This window comes from Quercus suber, unplaced genomic scaffold, assembly GCF_002906115.3.
Source record: "Quercus suber isolate HL8 unplaced genomic scaffold, Cork oak 2.0 scaffold_117, whole genome shotgun sequence".
NCBI classification, from domain to species: domain Eukaryota; kingdom Viridiplantae; phylum Streptophyta; class Magnoliopsida; order Fagales; family Fagaceae; genus Quercus; species Quercus suber.
This window is the reverse complement of record NW_027069582.1, coordinates 990,398-1,004,446: the sequence shown is the minus strand read 5'-3', so window position 1 is coordinate 1,004,446 and position 14,049 is coordinate 990,398. Positions and strand designations below refer to the sequence as shown.

The 14,049-nt window shown below is 33.1% G+C and overlaps 1 protein-coding gene and 1 long non-coding RNA gene across 2 annotated transcripts; one reads left to right on the top strand and one right to left on the bottom strand.

The window, feature by feature from the left end:
- Positions 1 to 1,015: 1,015 nt before the first annotated feature.
- Positions 1,016 to 10,222, top strand: LOC112016252 (glutathione S-transferase zeta class). Its single transcript, XM_065775675.1, has 8 exons — positions 1,016 to 1,033; positions 1,603 to 1,803; positions 6,018 to 6,071; positions 6,187 to 6,268; positions 7,443 to 7,504; positions 8,589 to 8,648; positions 9,245 to 9,372; positions 9,993 to 10,222. Exons 1-7 carry the CDS (start codon positions 1,016 to 1,018, stop codon positions 9,353 to 9,355), a joined length of 588 nt encoding a protein of 195 aa, XP_065631747.1. The 3' UTR covers positions 9,356 to 9,372; positions 9,993 to 10,222.
- Positions 10,223 to 11,399: 1,177 nt separating this feature from the next.
- LOC112016243 (uncharacterized) lies at positions 11,400 to 12,619 on the bottom strand. The gene is made up of 3 exons (XR_002883298.2): positions 12,376 to 12,619; positions 11,988 to 12,081; positions 11,400 to 11,697 (listed from the first exon to the last, which is right to left on the bottom strand). It is a non-coding gene; the product is annotated as an uncharacterized LOC112016243 (long non-coding RNA).
- Positions 12,620 to 14,049: the final 1,430 nt, after the last annotated feature.

Genomic DNA, 14,049 nt, shown 5'->3' with positions numbered 1-14,049 from the left:
ACTTGATTTGCAACATGAACCTTGCCTTTTTGCTTGTAGCCTGGTGGAAATCCCACTAGTTTGTAACATTTTTCCATGAAGTGACCAACTCTGCCACAGTGACTGCACACAGGTCTGCCCTTGCCTTTGTTCTTCCAACCTTGATTGAACCCTTGAGTTTTGACTGCAAGAGCTGTTGAATCAACTGACACAGCACCACCATTGAAACCTAAAGCTTCTGCCTTTCTTCTTGTATACTAAAGAGAAGGCTTTGTCAATTGAAGGACTTGGCTCCATCATAGGATTTGAGTCCTGACTTGGGAGAAAGCTTCATTTAAGCCATTGAGAAATTGCATCAACGTATCTTGATGATTGAAGAATGTGATTTTATCATTCACTCCGCAGACACATCTACCACAAGAACAAGATGGTAAAGGCCTGAGATTGAGTAATTGATCCAAGAAGCTTGAAGATTAGTGAAATAGGTAGTCACTGTTGCATCTCCTTGCATGATTGTTGAGATCATTTTCTGAAGCTATGAAATCCGAGGACCGTTGGCTTGGGAGAAACGGTTTCTGAGTGAATTCCAAACCTCCATTGCAGTGTTTCTGTAGATTACACTTGCAGTGATATGAGGTGAAACAGAATTCAAGATCCATGAAGAGATCATGGAATTGTTCTTCGACCAAGCAACCTTCTCCAGAGGCGTGACAGCCATGGAAGCTGTGATGGATCCATCCACAAAACCTAGCTTGCTTTTCGCATCTAATGCCATAAGCATAGCCCTAGCCCAATTAGGATAATTGTCCTCAGTTAAGAGCTGAGTGACTAGAATCGAACCTGGTGATTCTCCATGGTGCAAAAAGAAAGGGCTTCTCGGATCCTCCATTGGAGTAAGCTCACGGTGAGTAGTAGATTGAGAAGTAGAAGATGAAGAGTTTTGCTCTTGATTCGCCATTGATGATCGCACGAAGCTCTGATACCATATAAGAAAATAGAGTGTATTTGTGCAATGAATCTAGAGAGAAAGAGAGAAATGGAGAATCAAGAATCTGTGATATTTCATTAATTAATCAACAATGAATTACAAGATGTTTATATAGCAAAATCAAAAAATAAACTAACTAACTAATCCCAAAATATGCGGAATAACTAACTACCATTGATCAACTCATTACACCACAGTACACGTGTCCATACACACTAACCAGCTAATCCAAGTATAAAACTACAAGTCGTATCAAGATGCAGTAGTCGTTTAGTGTAATATCATTTCTTCCACAAATGCTCTGTTTCAGCATATGCTTTGTTTCAGCACTCTGCCTCTCTGCCTGATTTGATAACTCATCTTGAAAGGCTGAAATATGAGTACAAATCAGTTAACTTGTCGAAGGGAGAGCAATTCATCCCCGGTGGGACCAAGACCTCTAAATTCTAACTGCTTTTTGCTATTTCCAACTGCTCTGCTTTCCTTAAACTAAATTGCCTTTGTACTAACTATTTCATGTATGTATGTTTCTTTTTTTCTTTTCTTTTTTTTACATATCTATCTATCTATCCTAGAGTTTATAAAGCTCAATCCTATTGGTAATGTTTCTGTGCTCGTCGATGGAGACACCGTAGTTGCCGACTTTTTTGTCATCCTCATGGTATAACTATAATATTACTATTTTCTATATCCCTTTTTACCAACTAATTCTTCATTGTCTTTATCATTCTCTCTCATTCATCAATCTTTCCATTTCACAGTATTTAGAAGACAAGTATCCTCACCACTATCCACTGTTGCCCCAAGATATTCACAAAAGAGCCATCAATTACCAGGTACTATCTACTATCTACCATCTGCTTTCTTTACTCTCTGTTATATGTTTTTTTCTTCTTCTAAAACTTCACTCTGTAACCTTCTAACAATAACTTTATCAACCACCAACACTGGCTTATACTCATACTCATGTCACTTTAGGAGGTGCATGCACAAATTGAACAAGATTTCTGACCCTACTGTCTTTGGGCTCATAATGCGTGAATCTGAATTTGGAGTTTAAAAACAGATTTGGGTTAGATAAATTGGGTTGGGTAAGGCCATTCTGTATTGTTTAATTTAAAAAATTAGACAAAATGCCACATCATCAATCATAGAACACCTTATGAGCTCCGTTAGCCACGTACACAAGAAAATTAATGAAACTAGAGGAAAGGACCATTAGGTCTCATTTTTTAGACTTTAGAGATTAAAATCGCTCATTTGAAACATCATGGACTAAAAAATTTCAACATGTAAACTTTAGAGACCAAATGGCCTTTTATATGATAAGTTTAAAAATCAAATATTTGAGCTCATTCTACTTTTATTTATCATTTGTACTCAACTGTTATGACCAAAACTTCTTGCCTCTTGTCTGGAAGCGACTCCAGTCTTCACATTTTTTTATTGACTTCACAGAAAGTAATAATCAAGTAGTTTAAAGCTTTTTTTTTTTTTTTTTTTTTAAATTATGGAAAAACTTTAGAATGTTAAATTCACAAGTGTGATTCTCCTATCATAAACTCATTAACGAAGTAGTGCAGTGTTTTGAGGCATAGACTTAGCAGCAATCAGATCTATCTATGTTTTTGCTCTGTAATCTCTTTTCTGCTGCTTCTATTGGTTCATGATTTTCCTAATCTCCTTTAGAGGTTGGAACAATTTGGGGATTAACTTGAAAAACTCTTGCATAGGGTCAATTGACATGATGTTGCAAGAGCTGATAACATGTAATTGCACTTGGAACTACCTCTGGCATTTTTGCCACATTAATAAGATAAAAATTGTTTGTGTCTCCTATTCTATCCTTCCCACTTTTTTTTTTTTTTTTTTGAGAAGCCTATCCTTCCCACTTGGTGAAACTTATGCAGACAACTACCTATAATCAATATATTTATATATATATATAAGCAGAGACCTCATGTGAGAGTGCATAAGGTCCTGCCATGTGACACTCTAATATTGCATTTAACATTTTTGACTTTTTTCATTAAGTTTTTTTAACTGTTACCCAATAGATCATAGTAACTTATTTTTACTATTATATAAATTTAGAGTCTTTTATCTCTTTTTATTAAGTTTTTTTTACTGTTACCCAATAGATCATAATAACTTCTTTTTACTATTATATAAAATATGGGCGGTTCTTGACAATTAGACCCATTAGACCAAAATTTATTCACTATAAAATAGAATACCCTTTAAAAGTAGACCAAACCTTATGAAAAACTCAAGCCAGTTCTTACCTTACATATTATGACCCAAGTTTGACCCTTCCCACGTGTAAAAACTCTTACCCTCTTACAAACTCTCTTCTTCCTCCCCCCATATAGATGATACTTCTAGAAAATCTAATTCTCATGAAATCATGTCTTTATTTTTTCCCAATTTCAATTCAATATGTTTTTGTCTATTAATAATGTTTTATGCAATTTATGCAAACAAATTCTTTGTCATCGACCAGTACAACAAAAATATATATAAATCTTAAGATCCCTTAGGTTACTGAAATAATTGACAAGTGCATATTTCTAAAATTTATAATAACAAAAAGGTTTAATAAATATCATATACTATCTCACAAAATGCCATTAACTTATTATTTTCTTTAAAAAAAATTCAATGATAGGAACGGAAAAAAACATGATCCTATACAAGAAATACCAAAAATACATGCATTGAATGAGATCCTACGAAACAGGTTTGTCAATAATTTCAATTTATACTCATCATTTACGTAAAAAGATAATCATACATCATATTATTTACATTAAAAAAAATAATACATATTAATTTCAAAATTCATTACAAGACGTGAACTGCTAGGGTATTGCAATAATAAGTAATATTGATACAACAATAGGTTGGTATTACATTTTGTGCGTACTCTGTGAAAGGAATGTCAAACCACAAATAAAATCATTTTGGTGTGCAAAATGTGAAACAAAAATAAATCTTTCTATCCCAAAGTTAGAGACACTCACATTAACTACATACTCTCCAAATATTTATAATATATTTATCTCACTTTAACTACTATATATATACAATTGCAAACTACTTCAGATACATGATTCAAATTGAAGTTTCTGATGCAATTAACAAAACAAATTTTGTGATATTTGATCGAGATGCCGAGAAAATCCTAATTGAATCTACAAGAGATTTTGCTGAAAAATAAACTGAGGTACAACTTATTAAATTATTGTTAAAATATTGATATTGGAGAACGAATTCCACGTGATTTGAAAAAAAAAATTAGGAAAAAAATGGATTTCTCTACTTCATTTGAATGAATTCAATTTAAAGGATGGTTTTGAAAATTACATAGTTGCTAAGATTTCTGATGCACCTTCAAATGATAAAAAGGTATGGAAGAAAAAAAAAATACACAATTCAATATGCTATATTAATTCTTTTTGCTGCATTGTTCCAAAATTAACAAAAATAAAAAATAAAAATATTTACAAAAAATTGTAACATCATTGAAATTTATTATAAATGCAAATACTATGAAAAATCTTAGCAACAAAGTCCAAACTTTGTAAGATCCAATCAAGAATCTCTCGATGCCAATTCATTAGTGATTAACACAAATGATGCAACAAAAGGAAAAAAAATGATGAAAGCTCAAAAATTGAACAAACATGTACGGACTAAACTTCAAACGTTGAAGATGGAGAAACTGATGATGATAGCAAGCATCACCATACCGCAATAACAAAGATTGAAGAAACCAAAAAAAAAAAAAAGATTTTGTAATGAAGCTTTATATTACATCATATAGTAAAAATTAATAATATAGAATGAATTAATATGCTTTTATCAACTTTTATTATACAATATTACTCCAAGTTGTTTTAACTATTGCTCATTACTTGAACAAAATAATTATAATAGATATATGTGAGCAATTTATAATTGTTACTTTTTATGATGAACTCATTACTACCAAAGTTTTATAATAAATATGCTATAATATATGTATAATATTTTTCAAAAACAAATTTACATAAAACAATACAATAGTATTTGTGCATATCGCACTGGAAACTTACTAGTTTGTATTAAAGAATGTATATAAAGCCTACTACACATACTAAGCGAATTGGGGTACACATTGACAAGGATGGCTGTGTCCGCTATGGTAATTTTGAAATAAAGTAAATTCTGCCTTGTGTATTGGGGAGGGTTCTTTTCCATACAACCTTGCCAACACACCTGCAAGTTATTATGCCACACATGATAAATGACACTAAAAGGACTGCTCTAGTAATGGGAAAAAAAAATGGTTTCATTTGTAAAACTTTCATGAAGTTCAGTTTCCGTCCCTTAACTTTAGAAAGATCATTTTTCATCACTAAACTATTGAAAAAATTACTCTTTTCATATTTATGTCCACTGCTTTTAAGTTTTATCCTGTGTGTTTAGGTGGCACTATTTTTTGCATTAGAGAATCTGACATGAACCATTACATTTAAAAAAAAGGACACACATGAGATGAACAAGTGGCAAGAAACTACTGGTCACACACTTAGTATGGAAGGGTTTTTTTTTTTTTTTTTTTTTTAAGTTTAGGGATGATAAAAGAACTTTTTTCAATAGTACAAGAAACTACTGGTCACACACTTAGTATGGAAGGGTTTTTTTTTTTTTTTTTTTTTTAAGTTTAGGGATGATAAAAGAACTTTTTTCAATAGTTCAGGGACTAAAAGAGAAAATTTTAAAGTTTAATGAAAAATGGTGTAATGCTTTCAATAGTTTAGGGAAAAAAAACTTATTAAAGTTTAGGGATTAAAAAAAAAAATTCATGCAAACTTTAGGGACGAAAACAATATTTTAGTTTACATAATATTTTTCAAAATTACTCTTTGGATTTACTTTCTTGTCCAGCCTTGAGGAAATGTTTAGAGCTTCCTGATCTAATCAGGCAAAATTCTTTGCTGTACCTTATCCATTTTTTGCTAATATTCACACAATAATCGAATTGCCTTTATAACTTGATATGTAGCCTGCCAATATTGTTTCCTCAAGCATTCAGCCTCTTCAAAAAATAGCTACACTGGTATATATCCTTGTGAGACTGTTGTGGTTATATACCCCTATGTTGTTATTTTCACGAAATTGTTAGAACTTACATGATATAAACTTTTTTTTGCTGCTTTTCCTCCTATATACAGAAGTGCATTGAGGAAAAAATTAGTTCTGATCCTGATGTGAAACTTGCTTGGGCTCAACATTATATCAAAAAAGGCTTTGTAGGTAAGATTTTACTGAGCTGCACAGTACTCTCCCCTTCCCTGGCAGGTGGGCCCCAAAGCAGGAAAAAAATAAAGATGTAAGATTTGAAAGAATAAGTAGATACCAGATCAGTTCTAGATTGTGCTACACACCATAACATTTAGACATTGTTAGATTACATGATTAAACTCACAATTTCTTAATAGGTTAAGCTTTTGGGACAATTCATAATTTATTATGGTATTAAAGTTGGAGGAGCTGGGTTCAAACCATGTCTTCAGCTTACCTCCCATTTATAAAATTCCCACATGTTGGGCCCTATTTAATAAGGACAGTTTAGGCCCACACGTGAAGGGAGAGTGTTAGATTAAGATTAAATTCACCATTTTATAATAATTTAAGCTTTTGGAACAATTGGTAATTTATCAGAGATAATCCCTAAAATTAAAATTAAGAAGTTTTTGTGGCCCATGAAAGCAGAAAACTCAAAAATATCTTTCTACCCTGCCAGTCTCGCATGTTTGAAGGCTGGTTTAATTTAAAAGTTGATGACAAGACCAATTCCTCCAATCTTGTTACACTTTCTTTTAAATTGAGAAAACACATATAGAAATTTAGCGAGATGTAAGTGAAGTTATCTGATAAATAGTATTTGCAAACATACGTGCACTATAAAGTTACAAGCTGAGAAATTAGTCCTTTCATGAGCTATTTAGGAGATACAGCTAACTAATGATATTGGATCCTGATTTTAATTATCTGTATCAGTTCCAAACTCCCTCCATGGTCTGTGGCTAATGAGATTAGCAAATAACTTTGGCACATTGTCATTAGACTTGATACTAATTTCTTTTGTAAGTTCAATAGAGCTTACTACACATGGACACTCAACTAGAGTAAGGAAGACATGTTAAGTGGACAATTGACTCTTGATCTGGTGGAAGGGTTATACATGTTTGTTTGTTTGGGCAATCAGATTAGTGTTCATATCTCCCCAAAAAAATCATCCTAATAGTTTGGAGAAAAATAAGGGCTTGTATAATTTTATTTTCATGGATTATCTTGATCTTTTTAACAATTGGGTTCCTCTCCCTGGAAATTCCAGTCACATGTGAACTTTTTGTGCCATTGTGGGATGGTTTCTGCTCCTTAATGGCTTTAGGCTTATTTTGATTACTATTTGCATTTGTTTCAGCACTCGAGAGGCTTTTAAAAGACTATGCTGGAAGAATCGCTACTGGAGATGAAGTTTATCTGGTTTGGTTTCCTGCATCATTTATGTTTGTGCCCACAAACTTTTATATACAATATGCTGCACTGTGTGCAAACATTTGAAGAGTTAGGGTTTGGGAAGTTTCTACCAATGTTTTACAGCTGTTACAAATGCTTTTCCCTTTTTCTCTATCTACATTGAATGTACAAGGTGCCTAACCATAAACACATAATGATGCACCCTAAATCTGTTGAAACAAAATTTAAAATTGATCACTGCATAGAGAAAGACTAAAAGAATGGCCATCGCTATGAATTTTCATTTTACTACCAAAATGCTTCAATATTGCCAGGGTTCCTTTGCTAGGGAAGTCGTCAACCATCCTGAAGTTGGTCTATCTTCTACAACCAAACAAAGATTTTGTTTTGCTAGCTTGTAAATCTATTACAACCTTAAGTATTGAGACCAACTGATAGCAGAATACAATATAAAATAGCAGAACCCACTTCTCAATCTTTAAGATTGCAATCTGAAGATGGTTCTTCTCCCAAACCCAAACCATGGATTATCAGACATGAAGGCACCATACTCAACTCTAAGCACTTAGTTTTTGACTTAAGTATACCAATATACATAATTGTGCTGAAGTCAGTATTTTGATGCAGGGAATGTGATATGCTGTTGTTTAGGCCAGATTGAATTTGGGAATGCGTTCTAATCACATGCTATGTTTAATACAGCACATGGCTTCTACTTCTAACAACTTCCTAAAATCTAGCTTGTGCATGTGCCTCTAACTAATTTTCCCTCTAACTTGGCACATTTGAATATAGCTACAATAATCACATGGGACATATGAAATACAGCCCTGAAGCTTGGCTGGCCATGTGCCATGTCACTCCTTCGTGTCACCATACCATGTCAACATCTTCCATGTATTGCATTAGACTCGCAGCTTCCATGTATTGGATTAGACTCTTGCATCAGCCTTATACTATTAGTTTCACAGTGCATGACATGCTAGAATTTCACTTCCTAAAATACTACATTACAGCAGCTTGCATGGATTTAGTTTATGAGTAAAGGTATTTCTCGTAATGTAATGTAATGCATTGCAATTATTTGCAGGCAGATTTGTTTCTAGCTCCTCAGATTCATGCAGCAATTAAAAGGTTCAATGTTGACGTGGTAGTGCTTATTCTAGAATTAATGTGCCAGTTACATTTGATTTGTAGAAAATATATATAATTTATATTAATGGGAAAAACTGTTGCAGTCTTGACTCAAGTCTTGTAACAATTATTTTTCCTTCAGAAAAACCACTAACAAAAGATAAAGATTAGGGGTTGATTTTCAATGTTCTCATTACGTATATTAACTTCATCTTCAAACTGCATTAATGCCAAATTGTTCGTTGACCTCGGCCATCAAGAGTTTGTGGAATTACAGTAGTTAAGAAAAAATTTATGACCTTGTATAGTCTTCTTCTGTCAGCGAAAATCTTGCTTCTGGTCTTAGATGTATGAATTTCTGCATCCTCAAGCTAGAATTGTTGCTATGGATATTTTTGGATTTATTAGTTATGCATTGGTTGCCCCATTTGTTGCTTCTTCTACCTTGTTTAATAATTATACAGCTACAAAACTCTCTCTCTCTCACACACACATGCAGAGAAATATGCATGATAACACCTATATTTAGTAATCTTGAAATTTAGGGCCTACTTTAAAATTCAATTCTGTATCTGTATTTGCTGGCAGGTATCTCCCTTTTTTTTTTTGAAGACTCGATTCCCTCTCTTATCCAAATTGAATGAGGCATACAATGAGATACCGGCTTTCCAAGATGCTATGTTAGAAAAGCAACCAGATACTACTCTGGCAAGTGCTAGTTAAACCAATGGGTTGAAAAGGTATGTAGAAACATTGTAGAAATCAGAAATTATTAGACATTTCTTATTGATTAGATGTGTCTAGAATGTTTGCTATATATATATAGACACACACATGCACATGTAGCCGACCCTAACTAATTTGTTCAAGATGTATAATTAGCCCTAAATTTGGGATTAAGGTTTTATGTTATTTTAGTATATATGAGTTAGGTTCAGCATTGGACCACGGGCCTGTTTGGTAGGGGAGTTTGAGTAATGTTGTTTGTAATTTTTTGAAATACATGTGGATGAAAAAGTGTGTGGAAATATGTGTAATGTTGTTTAAAAACTGAAAATGAGTTGTTTAACAACTCTACCAAACGGACCCCACAACCTCCACAACCATCAAGCTTGCAAAATATCAAAATTAATTTTTGATAAGCATATGGAGGACAGGTAATCCAATGTTAGACTTAAAAAAACATTAATTAACCTAATTGAAAGTTTTGAAGTGATGTAATATCGCAAAAAGAGACACCATTTGTAACTCGAACCACAACACTACCACACACATCCAAGAAAAGAGGGCTATATATATATATATATATGAATTTTATTGAGATTGTTTTAAGATTACGCTTCCAATCTCAAAATTACAGCATAAAGTGCGACTGCCAGATGATCAAGCTTCGAGATAGAGCTTTTCAAGGCATATTTGTATAAAGATAAAGGTGCCGTGAGGAAGGTTGTCACCTCATGGAACGTAGTGGAATAATGTGAATAATAATGGATGGTGAGCTGATTCATACAATAAATCGTTTGGTTACCTGTTTGAAGTTCCTTGAAGTTCAGTTTGCTTTTGTATCCACTAAAATTATAGTTTTGTTTACCTCTGTGTTTTCTTCCTATTGGGTACCAATAAAATATCATATTTTTAGCAGAAAAATGTGTTAGGACTTTCTTAGAAATTCTTTTACAATTCATGTAATAACCAAATAAAAACATGCACTAACAAGTGTAGATGTAGATCTTGTCCTTTGAAAGGATGAGACGTACCGGTTTGCTAGAAAGACCAGTAAATTAAGAAAGATTGTGAAGCTTTTATTTTAATTTTTTATAAATAATTTGTGAGAGGCTTATTTAACTATCCACAATTGGGAAGGAAATTATCAACTTGCATTTGAGAAACGATGGTTAGAGAGTAGTGAGCTGAAGTGCCTCATTCATTCAATTTGTATAATGCGAGTCTTTTAAAAACTCAAAGCTTGCATAAAAAAAAAAAAAAACTTGAGTTTACAGAAAACTGGATACAACATTAAGAAGCGAGGTGGTAAAACCCAATGAAAGTACAGGATCATTTACATTGCTTGTGCATGACCAATGGCATGGCTTTCTAATGCCGTGCAGGTGCCTACACATGGCAAGCTGGTGGTTGCACTTGGGCATAGTATGGCAAGCTGCCATGACTGCAGGGCCGGCTCAAGGTATTGTGGGGCCTAAGGCGACAACTTTTGGTTTAAATGTTATACTTTAAATGTAAATAGAATATTTATTTAACTTTTGGTCTTCTTTTTTCATTTAAAATCTATTTTTTTAGAAAAAAAATTACAAATTAAAATGAACTCATCGCATTATTCAATGACTATACAACTAAAATAAACACTATTCATTGAATGAAGTAACCAAATACTAAAAAATTATGATTGAAAATTTCAATAAAGCTATATATTTGATATTTTTAAATAAAATTTGAGTATAAATTTATTTACTAGTGTAACATTAATGAGTTCTTTTAACATTTATGTGTGAGAGATTAAATGGTTGACCCATCCAATGAAAATATTTTTCTTTAACTAGTTTTTTTTTTTTATAAAAAAAATAACTACTTTTTATTTATTGGTGAATATTTAAGGCTTAATTAATATTTCTATTGGTATAGGAATATTTCTATTGGTAAAAGTTAGGGGCCATTTTTCATTGGGGGCCTTAGGCAATTGCCTATTTAGCTCACCCATTGAGCCGGCACTGCATGACTGCTACTTCAATGTTGACAACTTTGAGGGGAAGATAGTGCCTATAAACAATTAAACATGCATCAGAAATTGTTGAAATAGTAAGCAATTTCAGCGTGCTTGAAAACAGTGATACATAATAAGCGAACCAACATAGCAGGTTAATTGGCTTTTTGCATATTTTTTGGTCATCCAAGCTAATGCTGGGCTTGACTTTGCTCAACATTTTTTCTTCCTCTTTTTTGTACTACTTGTGCTTCCCATATTACTGGCAGTTATTAGTTTATAATCAGAGCATGGCATTTCGCTTAGCTTCCCAAACGTCTTTTCATAGAAGTGCCAGAGTTCTGACCTAATCAAAGGAGATATTAAGTAGCAAAATTAGTTGATGAGAATTACAAAAATGTTAAAAGAAAAATATGAAGAAGATAGTATTTGATACGGAATTATACTATTCGTATAGGAAAATTCTTAAGTATTTTCGAAGTACAGAAAAATTGTGTTCCCTCTTCTCACATTCATAGTGAACTCCACCATGAATTTAATGAGTGGATCCCATTATGAATGTGAGAAGAGGGAGCATCATTCTCGGTACTCAGAGTGTACCTAAGAATTACTCATTTGTATGATATATATACACACCCCAGTATGCCAAGAACTGAAATGGCGCATACTTCCCATATACACATTCAATATCTCTCTGTACCATTTGAACGGTGGAATATCTTGCATGGACCTGCATTAAGAAAACGTCAATCATATTCATATGTTTAGTTTTTCAACGGTAGTAATGACAAAAGCATGGGCAAGGTTTTCAGACCCGAACCGGACCGTACGGTCTGACCCGGATAATCGGGAACCTCTCACTAACTTGGTTCTTTTAACCACCAGAACCGTTCTATGCACAAAAAGCACGAAACCGTTCAAACCGCAGTTGAACAGCCTGGATTTGAGAACCGTGAACGGTTCTCACGATTCAAATCAACGCTTTTTAAAAAATAAATAAATAAAATTTAGAAGCTCATAGCACCTTATCACCATGGTTGAAGCTTCAACCACTATGAGATGCTGTCAAACATTGAAAATATTGAGATCCCATCATCTCTATCTTGCTAGCTTTGTCTCTCGTTTGTTCTCTGTCCGGAACTTTTTTTCTTAATCTTCTTCTCTTTCTCTCCCTGTCTTGTTTTCCTGCCTCTACTCCGTCTAGATGTTGCATAAACTGGTTTAAGAAAACTAAAGAAAGGTAAAAAAAAAAAAGGTATGATCTAGGAAGTTGGAGTGACGGAAGAAATGAAGGTGAAGAAGATGAAAGAAGGGAAAAATATGTAGAAGTTAAAGGCTGACTTGGTGCAGGAATTTTTTTTAAAGGTGTGGTGTAGATTAAACATTGGGAAATGGAAGCCTTGGGAAAATAAAATAAATAAATAAATAAAAAAGGTAAAGTTGATGTCCTAATCCAAACGTGTTGTGTTGCTGTGGAGTGGCAGGTGAATGGAGGGAATAAAAAAAAAAGATTTTAAATTTGTATTGGGTTAGAAAGAGAAAGATTATGCCTATGATATTTTCACAATAAATTTTAAGTGGTAAGTAGTTATTTGTTGTCATTATTGGAACAAAAAAGTAATCTCAATGGTACGTTCAAATTTGAACCAACCTATAATTTGTTGTAAAAATATTGTGAACGTAGATATTCTAGATTAGAAATTAACGTAATGATATTTTTACTCAATATTTTTATAATATTTATACGATAAATTCTTGTATTAGATTAATATTTAAAGTAATGTTAATTCTCTAAATGAATTAGACTATTTTAGTTAATTTTTCTTTTTTTATTATTAATTTAATGTTTTTATATATATTTAAAATAATTATTAAATTAATTATGAAGTTATCACGGTTCGACCCCGGTTCGACCTCAAAAACCTAGAACCTCTTTATTTTAAGGTTCAATGAACGGTCCGAGTCTGAAAACCTTGAGCCTGAGGAAGAACCAAAAGGGTACCTTTCTTAGATGTTGAATAGTTTCAGAATCTGTTGGAATGACATGGTAATATCCCATGCACATAAGCACATTGTCATATGTAAAAGTACCAAATCCATCAATTTCTTTCAACTGTTTAGCCAACTTATCGTAGTTGCTGGATTTGGAAAAGTTAGCTCCTTTACTGGCCTCTTCAAGTTGTGTAAGTTGAATCCTGCCTTCAACAATATCCCGGGCAAGTTTCCAAATGCGACTTCCTCTATACCCAAGATTGCATCTTGAAGCCAAAAAGCCTTCATCAAGGTTTGCTAATTCTGTTGGGCTAGGAAAATTTCCAATGGTATCATTGTTAGAAGCAATGTTGTGTGGTTCATCTGCAACCTGACAAGTTTTGCAGTTTAGATATGAATAATCATCATCATTGCGTACAATATCAGCTGGAACACAGTCTACTTTGATAGACCTAGAATTTGTAAAATTCGTTGAAACCTTGGACTCCTGTGGTATGGGTGTGTTGGGAATGAAGTGGTCCTTATCGGGTTTTGGGGTGATAGACCACAAACTGAATGACCCCTTGTGATTAAACCAATTAATTAATTAGCCAAGTTATTAATTAATCAATTTAACATGCAATTGCGTGGAAGCACAAACAAATCACCAATAACTAAATATGCAGTGGAAATTAAATGACACGGTGATTTGTTTACGAATGGGGAA

Coding starts and splice junctions, on each gene's coding strand:
- LOC112016252 (XM_065775675.1), top strand. Junction 1,804..6,017: donor AAAGAGCCATCAATTACCAG/GTACTATCTACT, acceptor CTTGATATGTAG/CCTGCCAATATTGTTTCCTC. Junction 6,072..6,186: donor TTCAAAAAATAGCTACACTG/GTATATATCCTT, acceptor TCCTATATACAG/AAGTGCATTGAGGAAAAAAT.